This window comes from Lucilia sericata, unplaced genomic scaffold (genome assembly GCF_015586225.1).
Source record: "Lucilia sericata isolate MDLA Ls3-8-SP2 unplaced genomic scaffold, ASM1558622v1 Contig002690F_arrow, whole genome shotgun sequence".
Classification (NCBI taxonomy): domain Eukaryota; kingdom Metazoa; phylum Arthropoda; class Insecta; order Diptera; family Calliphoridae; genus Lucilia; species Lucilia sericata.
The window spans coordinates 31,996-43,813 of NW_023996416.1; the positions used below are offsets into that span (position 1 = coordinate 31,996).

Sequence of the window (11,818 nt, forward strand, 5' to 3'; positions counted from 1 at the left end):
CGAACGAACGAACGAACGAACGAAACGAACGAACGAACGAAGAACGAACGAACGAACGAACGAACGAAAACGAAACGAACGAACGAACGAACGAACGAACGAACGAACGAACGAAACGAACGAACGAACGAACGAACGAACGAACGAACGAACGAACGAACGAACGAACGAACGAACGAACGAACGAACGAACGAACGAACGAACGAAACGAAGAACGAAGAACGAACGAACGAAGAACGAACGAACGAACGAACGAACGAACGAACGAACGAAACGAACGACAACGAACGAACGAACGAACGAACGAACGAACGAACGAAACGAACGAACGACGACGAACGAACGAAGAACGAACGAACGAACGAACGAACGAAACGAACGAACGAACGAACGAACGAACGAACGAACGAACGAACGAACGAACGAACGAACGAACGAACGAACGAACGAACGAACGAAAGAACGAACGAAACGAACGAAGAAAGAACGAACGAAACGAACGAACGAAACGAACGAACGAACGAACGAACGAACGAACGAACGAACGAACGAACGAACGAACGAACGAACGAAACGAACGAACTAACGAAGAACGAACGAACGAAGAAACGAACGAACGAACGAACGAACGAACGAATAACGAACGAAAGAACGAACTAACGAACTAACCAAAACGACAACTAGAAACTAACGAACTAACGAACTACTAACTAACTAACTAAAACGTAACTAACACTAACGAACTAACTAAACTAAACTAACTAAAATAACAAACTAACTAACTAACTAACGAACAACTAACAACTAACCGAACTAACCTACAACTATAAACCAAACTAACTAACGAACTAACTAATACTAACTAACTAAACTACCACAACTAAACTAATAACTAAAGAACTAACATACTAACTACTAACTAACTAACTAACTAACTACTAACTACAACCTAACTAACTAACTAACAACTACTAACTAACGCAACTACTACTACTAACAACGAACTAACTACACTAACTAACTAATAACTAACTAAACTAACACACTAACTAACTAACTAATAACTAACTAAACTAACTAACTAACTAATAACTAAAAACTAACTAACTAACATATAGATTGGATTATGGCGAAAAAATAGAACCCTGAGACCAAGATATACTTTTAAGCATTAAATCACAATCAGATTTTCTCCATCATATTTGGATTTGAGATATCTTGTTCAGTGTTTTAAACTAAAACTACGTTTTTTCAAACTTCAGGACATGTTATCGAATACCAGATGGGATTGAAGAAATCTGAGGCCAGATTCGATTTAGCGCAGTCCATCCAATGCTTTAGAAATTTATATTTTGATATCCGTCTCTTATAATTTGTCTGCCTGTGGTATTATTTGAAACCTTGTAAAGTCTTCTTCAATTTAATGGAACATCTCTAGAGATAAGTATGTATGATAAGCTCTCAGAGTTATGATTTGATTGTTGGTTTTAAGTAAATATTTTAATGATAACATGAATTATCAAACAGTTACTTACCTCTCAATATCATATAGTATAATACACAGACATAATAACTATAATAATATGTAAAAACCCCCATTATCCTGGGCATACTTTGCCCAAAAAGCTTAAAATAAATAAAACACTTGTTAAACAAATAAATTTTCTTTCATATTTTTTGGTTTATCTCATTTTTTGCAAATAATTTATAATCCAGTTTTTATTATTGATTATTTACTTTTTAAGCGTTTATAAATCCTTAAAACATAAGGCTATTTATTCTTTCTTTTCAAGTTGTTGTTATTTATAATATTTGTTTTGTATGTCGTGTCTTATGTAGCCAAAGGTCTGTTAGTCATGCGTGTTTTTTAAGTAGTCTGTAGGATCTTCGGTCATTCGTCTTTGTTTTTATTTGCTGAATTTTAACCTTTATCCCAAAATTCTGTGTGTAAATCTTTTTATTTAGGTTTTTCTTTAGTTTTATTTGTGTTATAAGTATTTTGTTTAAGTATACTTAACTAGTTTTAGATTTTATTTAATTTCTTAATTTGTATTCTTTAATATTATTTATATTTATTGTAATTTTATTTAAACTTATCTTTAAAATCCTTGCCCTTAATACTATAAATCCTTCTTACAAAAAAGTATCCATTTTTTTAAAATTTTGCTTTTGTTTATTGTTATTTTTTTTAATATTTTGTTTTTTTTTTGGTTTATCTTATCAATTTGTATTATTTTTTTTTTAGGGATTTTTATTAACATTTTTAAATATAATTTGTTTGTTGTTGGCTAAAATTTAAGAAGAAAATTTGATTTTGTCTTTATCGTTTTAGTTATTTTAGAGTTTTATTTTGAGTAGAGTTTTTTATTTGTATTTTTTGTGGATTTTATTTTGTTGTGGCTGGACTGATGAGGGGAATTATTAAGAAATTGTGAAATTTAGTTTTTCAATTAAAAACTAATTAACTAAAAATCTCTCAGAATTTACCGAATGTGATATAAAATTGTATATCAATGAAATTTTAAAGATAGCAAGACTAGTTTCCCTATAAGTTCTCATTTTCTAGAGAACGTTTTATTTTTTGTCATTAACCGGTGTTGGTTAAGCCATGTCCGTCTGTCTGCCTGTCTGTCTTTAAGTATGTCTGTCAATCTGTCTGTCTGTCAGTCAGTCAGTCAGTCAGTATAAGTCCTCATTTGCGTGAGAACGTTATATTTTTTGTCATTAACCGTTGCTGGTTAAGCCATGTCCGTCTGTCTGCCTGTATTTAAGTATGTCTGTCAATCTGTCTGTCTGTCTGTCTGTCTGTCAGTCAGTCAGTCAGTCAGTCAGTCAGTCAGTCAGTCTGTCTGTCTGTCTGTCTGTCTGTCCGTCTGTCTGTCTGTCTGTCTGTATGTTTGTACAACATACAGCCTGGTATGTGTTGTTCTTGTATACAGATTGCTTGTTGTTAAAAACTAAACAGAGCAAGAAGAATAAATAACTTATGAAGCTGTATGTTGCTATTGTTTTGTTATTGCCAAAGTCAGGGATCATGATTCTACAGAACATGATTCTAGAATACCTCTTATAGATTCTCATACAATCAACAATGTTATGTTTCTATGTTCAATAATACGAAAAATTCAAGAAACTTCAAAAAGTACCATTTGATGAATGAATGAACGTTCCCTTTTCTTATTCAATCACTTTTCCTTTCATCCAGGGAAAGACTTTTCCAAGGATTAAGTTTTGAAAATACTCACAGATAAAACTCACATGATATATGTATGTACATTAGGGTCGCTCCAAAATGGACGTGGCTGATGTTCCCAACGAAAATGAAAATTTAGTTCATTCTAAGATACCAGATCTAAGTACGCCAGGACAAAGTTTTTGAGAAATGGTATCTTAGAATCCATTAAACTTTAATTTTAGTTGGGAACATTGACACTTTATTTTTCCTCCATACAAACGGGGCCACCCTAACATACATAAGTCATTTACTCAGATTAGTATGCATGTACCAAACTTTACTAGAAATTGGTCCTATAAAAGTAGAACTTAGTACCTCAATTCCAAGTAACACACTAGTAACTTAGTTTGTGTGAATAAATTAACTAATTTTTCCAATTTTATAAAAATAGTTGAAAGAGTTTGAACAAATCTAAATTTCCTATTTCCCCCTTTTTTCCATCGATTTTTTTATATCAAAAAAAAAAAGATAATTAGGAAATCCAGTTTTGCCCGTTTTACCCCTTTTTTACGCCTAATTATATGAATTTTTCAAAATTTCATGATTCTAGGTTTAGCCGTTTGGATTGTGCGATGGCAATCAGTAACGCGACCCTTTTCAGAGCAAGTTTAATCGTCTAAACACTAAACCATATAAAGTTGAACAAGTTTCTGACCTCTAAACTATGCGAAAGTGTAACTCTGAAACAGTTTATCTGTAATTGATAGACTTTCTTCGAAATTCGTTTAAAATTTAAAAGAACTATGCCTAGTAAAGTGAGTTCTTAAAGTTTAAAATATTTTTATAAAGAAATAAAATTTCCCATCATCAGTATGATTAAAGCCAAAAACTTATAATGTTATTTTATTATTAATTTTATTATAACTAAATAAATTAGCAATACATACATATACAATAGCAAATATTCTTTTTTAAATTAAAATAAAACAAATAATATATATTTTTTGAAAACAAAGTTATGAAAAAGAAAATTCAAGAAAACATATAATTTTTTTTTTGTTGTTATTTAATAAGAGCGTTTTGTAAATTTAACTAACCAATTATTACTATTCATACCAAAGGAGCTACCATTATTATTATTATTTTTATTATTTTTCGTTTTAACCAAAGCATTAACAAGATTTTTTCTACAACTAGCAACGCCCAACACCCTCATACCAGCAGCTGTCACAGCAGCAGCATTATCATCATTCCCTCGCTCCCCTTTTAACAGGGATAATTGTGTTTGGTTGACTGCTTTAGCTGTTATTGCTGACGTTGTTGTTAAATTTCACTGTATCAGCGGTGAATGTTGAGAATTTTCACTAAAATCTACTGTATAATACATATCGTTTTCCAAGTTCATGGCCAAATGACGTTGAAAGGGCCGTTCGTTTAATTGACCAACATGTGTATGTTGCTGTCCTGTTGTAGCCGATGACGCTTTTGCGGTTGGCAAATGTCCAACACTATTTCTTTGTGACGATGCAGCAGCACCCGTTGTCGCATGCAAGGCGGATGTTGATGATGTTGTTGCATTGCCACCACCTCGCATTGCATTGCCAATGCCCAAACCTTTGCCACTCAACCAATGTCTGCTAATTTTTGATGTTGCCTGTTTGGTGCGCAAACGAAAACCGAGTATGGGCAGAAAACCATATGTACGTGTTGAGAATTTTCGATACGTTTGATTTACTTTACAATGGCAGATGGTGAGCTGTAATTAGAGTGAAATGTAAAGTAAGATGGGGTGTTTAAGTATAAAATTCTAATAGAGAATTATATAATGGGTTTTCAATTAAAGGAGAGTTTTAAATAGTTATAATTTTAGACTTTTGTCCTTGCTAAAAGGATTTAGTATTTCGACGTTTTAGTTAAATATTTTTGAAAATTTTAAAAATATCTTAATACTAGACAAAGCTAAATTAATGAAATTAATAATTAATTCAAAATTCTTTCTCTTATAATCTTTCTAAATTCTTATTCATTTAAATTTTTTCTTAAATAACTGCAACCTTAAAAACTAAAATTCTAATTAAAATTTTCCCCATACAAAAACGATTCTATTCTTTTACTCGTTTAATGTCCCAAAAAGCCACAATTTATTATTCATACAAAATGCAAACATTGTAATTTATTGCTAAAAACAAGAAAATGTCACACAATTAAAGTGGCAACGCATAAAACAAACAACAATTAAAATCAGATGAAAGACCACAGGGGAGAGGGAGTTTATTTTTAATTAAATAAAAAGAAAATACCAAAAGTATGCAAATTTATAACCCAATCATAAACATTTAACTAAATCAATATTGTTATATTTTTCAAAACACAAACTGTATAACAAAAACAATTTATAAAAGGAGTCTTTTTCTGATATTTTTTTTGTTAAATTTTTTGGCAATAAAAACATTTGCATAAATGTTTATTGAAAAGAAAAACTGTGTCGGCTTAATTGGACTTTATTTCAATTTTGATAAAATATTAATTAAATATGATGAAAGGCAGTTGAAAAATTTGGGACAATAAGTAAAAGTGGTTTTTCTACTGTTCAGAAGATCGCTTTTGAAGATGGAAGTACTAAATTTATGTTTATTCTTACTATACCGCAGATGTTTGTTTTCCCTTTTTAAAGAAAAAGGTATGTAAAGACATCAATGCGTATGATTAACATTGAATTTTATTTTGAATTGAATAATCAACATACGTCCTGGTGGTTAAAATGTCATCGTCGAAAAAACTGGTTAGTTTCGTTAGTATTAGTTAGTTAGTTAGTTAGTAGTTAGTTAGTTAGTAGTAGTTAGTTAGTAGTAGTTAGTTATTAGTAGTTAGTTAGTTAGTTAGTTAGTTAGTTAGTTAGTTAGTTAGTTAGTTAGTTAGTTAGTTAGTTAGTTAGTTAGTAGTTAGTTAGTTAGTTAGTTAGTTAGTTAGTTAGTTAGTTAGTAGTTAGTTAGTTAGTTAGTAGTTAGTTAGTTAGTTAGTTAGTTATAGTGATTTAGTTAGTAGTTAGTTAGTTAGTTAGTTAGTTAGTTAGTAGTTAGTTAGTTAGTAGTTAGTTAGTAGTTAGTTAGTTAGTTAGTAGTTATTTAGTTAGTTAGTTAGTTAGTTAGTTAGTTAGTTAGTTAGTTAGTAGTTAGTTAGTGTAGTTAGTTAGTTAGTTAGTTAGTTAGTTAGTAGTTAGTTAGTTAGTAGTTAGTTAGTTAGTTAGTTAGTTAGTTAGTAGTAGTTAGTTAGTTAGTAGTAGTTAGTTAGTTAGTTAGTTAGTTAGTTAGTTAGTTAGTTAGTTAGTTAGTTAGTTAGTAGTTAGTTAGGTAGTAGTAGTAGTTAGTTAGTTAGTTAGTTAGTTAGTTAGTTAGTTAGTTAGTTAGTTAGTTAGTTAGTTAGTTAGTTAGTTAGTTAGTTAGTTAGTTAGTTAGTTAGTTAGTAGTTAGTAGTAGTTAGTTAGTTAGTTAGTTAGTTAGTTAGTTAGTTAGTTAGTTGTTAGTTAGTAGTTAGTTAGTTAGTTAGTAGTTAGTTAGTTAGTTAGTTAGTTAGTTAGTAGTTAGTTAGTTAGTTAGTTAGTTAGTTAGTTAGTTAGTTAGTTAGTAGTTAGTTAGTTAGTTAGTTAGTTAGTTAGTAGTTAGTTAGTTAGTTAGTTAGTTAGGTAGTTAGTTAGTTAGTTAGTATGTAGTTTAGTTAGTTAGTTAGTTAGTTAGTTAGTTAGTAGTTTAGTTAGTTAGTTAGTTAGTTAGTTAGTTAGTTAGTTAGTTAGTTAGTTAGTTAGTTAGTTAGTTAGTTAGTTAGTTAGTTAGTTAGTTAGTTAGTAGTTAGTTAGTTAGTTAGTTAGTTAGTTAGTTAGTTAGTTAGTTAGTTAGTTAGTTAGTTAGTAGTTAGTTAGTTAGTTAGTTAGTTAGTTAGTTAGTTAGTTAGTTAGTTAGTTAGTATAGTTAGTAGTTAGTTAGTTAGTTAGTTAGTTAGTTAGTTAGTTAGTTAGTTAGTTAGTTAGTTAGTTAGTTAGTTAGTTAGTTAGTTAGTTAGTTAGTTAGTTAGTTAGTTAGTTAGTTAGTTAGTTAGTTAGTTAGTTAGTTAGTTAGTTAGGTTAGTAGTTAGTTAGTTAGTTAGTTAGTTAGTTAGTTAGTTAGTTAGTTAGTTAGTTAGTTAGTTAGTTAGTTAGTTAGTTAGTTAGTTAGTTAGTTAGTTAGTTAGTTAGTTAGTAGTTAGTTAGTTAGTTAGTTAGTAGTTAGTTAGTTAGTTAGTTAGTTAGTTAGTTAGTTAGTTAGTAGTTAGTTAGTTAGTTAGTGTAGTTAGTAGTTAGTTAGTAGTTAGTTAGTTAGTAGTTAGTTAGTTAGTTAGTTAGTTAGTTAGTTAGTTAGTTAGTTAGTTAGTTAGTTAGTTAGTTAGTTAGTTAGTTAGTTAGTTTAGTTAGTTAGTTAGTTAGTTAGTTAGTTAGTTAGTTAGTTAGTTAGTTAGTTAGTTAGTTAGTTAGTTAGTTAGTTAGTTAGTTAGTTAGTTAGTTAGTTAGTTAGTTAGTTAGTAGTTAGTTAGTTAGTTAGTTAGTAGTTAGTTAGTTAGTTAGTTAGTAGTTAGTTAGTTAGTTAGTTAGTTAGTTAGTTAGTTAGTTAGTTAGTTAGTAGTTAGTTAGTTAGTTAGTAGTTAGTTAGTTAGTTAGTTATCAGCTGCAAAACAAACAGAAAGTTTTCAAAATATGTACACTGAACGAAAAAATATGTAATTAAGTTCTGCTTTTAGCTACGTTAAATTAATTTTTAAACTACTAAATACCTCTAAACATTTAACCTCATTACCCTCTAATATACCCACACATTCTTACAATAACCACTACTTACATAGAGAGCGACAAAGAAGATGACTAATGCCAGAACAATGGCCGCCGTATATGCATTGTGCAATTCAATGGGACTTTTTAAAACAACCGATGAACCAAAACTTTTGTCATTAAAATTCCGAGCACTAGTATCATCAACCATAAATTCACTGGAACTAACAACAGTTTCTACAACAAATTCATCTGGTTATGTTGTTGTAGTTATTTTTTGTTTGTTTGTGGTAGTTGTTTTGTTGTGTTTTGTTAGCCAGTTTTCCATTTGTTGGCAAAGTTAGTATACAGCGTTGTAGACAGGGGAAAATATATAAGTAGAAAGGGGAGAAATAACAAAATAAATTAGAATAAACAAATAACAGCAAGAAAAAATATTAAATTAATATCAAATATAACTCCAACAACAAACAGAGTTTTGTAAGCAAATAAAAATACCTATAGATATCTATGTATACATAGAACCTAATGTTTATATGCAAGTGGTTTCTAAAAACCAGGAAGAAAGTTCTGTCGATCATAACCGACCATGAGATACCTTACTTACCTTACCTTAACTTACTAACTTACTTACTTACTAACTTACTATACTAACTTACTAACTTACTAACTTACTACTTACTAACTTACTAACTTACTAACTTACTAAATTACTAACTTACTAATTTACTAACTTACGAACGTATTAACTACTAACTTACTAACCTACTAACTTACTAACTTATTAACTTACTAACTGACTATCTTACTAACTGACTATCTTACTAACCTACTAACTTGCTAACTTACCAACTTACTAACCTACTGCCTTACTAACATACCAGATTTGCATTAAGCTCTAATACCTTCTAGTATTGTAGCGTAATATGATAACACATTTACTAAACTAAAAAATAACAATATAAATATTGTTATGGTTGTTTGGTTAAATACGTACTTTTTCTTTGTGTGAGAAAACACATACTAATACACACTTATGCATGTGTGTGGTGTTAATGTAGTTTATTAATTTGTAGTATTGTGGTTTGTACTAATACTAACATACAATTACTAAAAAAGTGAATATTTTAGTTTAGTACATACGCTGGCATTAAGAGGGTATATCTAGAAATACATTTTTGTTTTATCATGCTTTGGATTCCGGAAAGACGATATCAGAAGATTTTTAATAATGATCCACAAAGGAATCAACGTAATAGATCCAAGTGTGACTTCGGTGATGACAACACATACACAACCTGCTAATCTGATCCAGCTTTATAGTTCATCAATTCGTTATACTGGTTATATCTATATATTGTCTATATATTGAAAACATAAAAAGTACATCCCTAGTTTTGACGTAAGACTTGAAGATGAGAGATTTTGATCGCTTTCTTTTCGATTGAACCTAAATTGCTATAAATTGCATACCTCATCTCTAAGTCCCACTGTGTTTTTAAGAGACATATAATTCGATTATGGGACAAGCGTAGGTAGGTAATGTTTGAGACTCAGGATCATATGAAAAGTATACTTTTCATATGGTCCTCGTATCTATATATATTGTGTAAGTGTGTATGTATTGAATAATAACTATTATTATGTATTTATATTGAATATTAAAAGTTTTGTTTATACATTAAACTTGATCCTTATTGGAAAAATTTTGTTTACAAATCACAGTTCTTCTTTTAGTTTTTCTGAATAATAATTTCGATAATAAGCGAGAAAGTTTTGTTATAATCTTGTAAATTAAACATCAGAATTAATTTTGTGCATTAAGTTAAAGAAAACCTAGACGAATTTAATGTTATTTTTATTTATTTATATTTCTAGTGTCGTCAATTTTTGTATTCAGCAACAGAAGAGTTTCCTTTATGGGTTACTAAAGAGAATAGCCTATTACTTAATAGCTAGGCGGTTTTAAAATGTCTTTAGGTATTTACAAAATTTCCTCTTGGGATTTATAATTCAGCTATGAACATAATAATAAAGATTTTTTTTAAATAATATTTTTTCTATAGTCTGTGTCAGAACATGTTTTTCCTGAGTTGCTGTTGTTGTTATTGATATTAATTTAATGTATGTGTATATATTTTCCTTTACAACAATAATTTTACCTTTATTTTTTGATATTTTACAACAATTACTCACCTTCACACATAGTACCCGTATAACCAGGTCGACAGGCACAATAAAATGAATCCCCCACTAGACCAGCAGGTGCCACCATGTGTACATGGATTACATTACATTGCTGAAAATGTAAATGAGTGGAAACAAATTTTATATTATTTTATGTTGAAAAAAAATTAATAGTTTTTGCAGAGCGACAGTAAATTAAAGGTATGTTTTTTTTAATATATTCCAAATTTTGGATTTTGTCTATATTACTTTTCTTTTAAATTACTGAATTTTGTTAAAATATTTATCGTTTTCATGGTAAAACGAAGCCATATGTGTGTGTAAAATATTTCCCAAAAATGTAAAATTTGTGGTAAATTTATTGAAATTAATTGTTTAGAAATTTTATTATGGAAACTAACAATTATTCTATAATTTTATAAATAACAATAATTGTAAATTGGTTTTCGTAATTTATGCAGTCATGACATACAAATTTTGGCTAAAAAAAGCTTTATGTAAAATAAATTATAATTTTGTGTGAAACCAATTACGAGTATGTATTATACTTACTAGATAACTTCCCCATTGGAAATAGATTAAGTAAAATTGGATCTCTCCATCCTCTACATTTAAATCCTACATCAAGTACCTCTTCCTTTCTATTTCTATCAAAATTGAAATTTACCTTTTATGTAAATGTTATTTTTTTTTACCACAAATTTACTTAATCAACCAAATATTTGTTAACACATTTTTTTACACAAAACAAACTTATAGTAGTTTTTACCTTATTCTATAAAATGTTTTTTCTTCTCTCTTTATTTCCATAATTTGCTTGTTTTTATTCATGCAACTCAAATTCAAGTGTAAGGAAATATTTATTCATAACTATTTTTTGTTCAAGCATATTTTTATATTTTCCACTCCTTTCTGTTTGGATTTTCTGCTAGCTTCTAGCACTCTACACCTCCTAAGATCATTGTTTCGTTGCATTTTCTGCATCAATGTCAGTCAGAAAACTTATTTTTAAACCGGTGTAGTTTATCTTTTAGTCTGTCTTGACCAATTTTACTTTTATACTTGTTTTCATTATTGTTATTTTCTTTTTTTTTTCCTGCATACTAACCGTTCGTTGCATTTCATTACAATTGGTTCCATTGCGTCCCCCGAGGCATTCACAGTCTGTCGTCATTACATGTATCAATGCAACGACGTCCTTCAGGACATGGTTTATTAGCCGCAAAAATCCACCTTGAATAGATAAAGAAATAACTAGAGTAAAAACAAATATTGAAGCAGTAACATGGTGTGTTATAACCTCAAGGAAGTTTATATGGGTATGGAATGGGTCTAGTAGATTTTGTGTAAAAATTTAATTATTGAGAGGAATTTTTGATAATTTTTTTTTTTTAAATGTGCATGATAAATTTTAACTGTATTTTATACAAGAGATATAAAGTGGTCGGTTTCCTAATTTCAGTTCAGTTCAGTAGAAATCGGTTTGCATATTATTGGAAAATAAATAAGTTCAGCAACTGAACTTAACTAGAACTGAACTAGAACTGAACTAGAACTGAACTAGAACTGAACTAGAACTGAACTAGAACTGAACTAGAACTGAACTAGAACTGAACTAGAACTGAACTAGAACTGAACTAGAAACTGAACTAGAACTGAA

At 29.4% G+C, this 11,818-nt stretch overlaps 1 protein-coding gene across 1 annotated transcript; it reads right to left on the reverse strand.

Moving 5' to 3' along the window:
- Window positions 1-3,591: 3,591 nt before the first annotated feature.
- On the reverse strand, window positions 3,592-10,265 carry LOC119614200. The gene is made up of 3 exons (XM_037970327.1): window positions 10,168-10,265; window positions 8,042-8,223; window positions 3,592-4,932 (listed from the first exon to the last, which is right to left on the reverse strand). Exons 1-3 carry the CDS (start codon window positions 10,244-10,246, stop codon window positions 4,507-4,509), a joined length of 687 nt encoding a protein of 228 aa, XP_037826255.1. The 5' UTR covers window positions 10,247-10,265; the 3' UTR covers window positions 3,592-4,506.
- Window positions 10,266-11,818: the final 1,553 nt, after the last annotated feature.

Bases quoted from the DNA above. Each gene is read 5' to 3' on its own strand.
- LOC119614200 (XM_037970327.1), bottom strand. From the start codon at position 10,246: ATGGTGGCACCTGCTGGTCTAGTGGGGGATTCATTTTATTGTGCCTGT. The intron at 8,224-10,167 runs GTGAGTAATTGT...CAACATAACCAG, and splicing joins TACGGGTACTATGTGTGAAG to ATGAATTTGTTGTAGAAACT. The intron at 4,933-8,041 runs GTAAGTAGTGGT...CTCTAATTACAG, and splicing joins TCTTCTTTGTCGCTCTCTAT to CTCACCATCTGCCATTGTAA.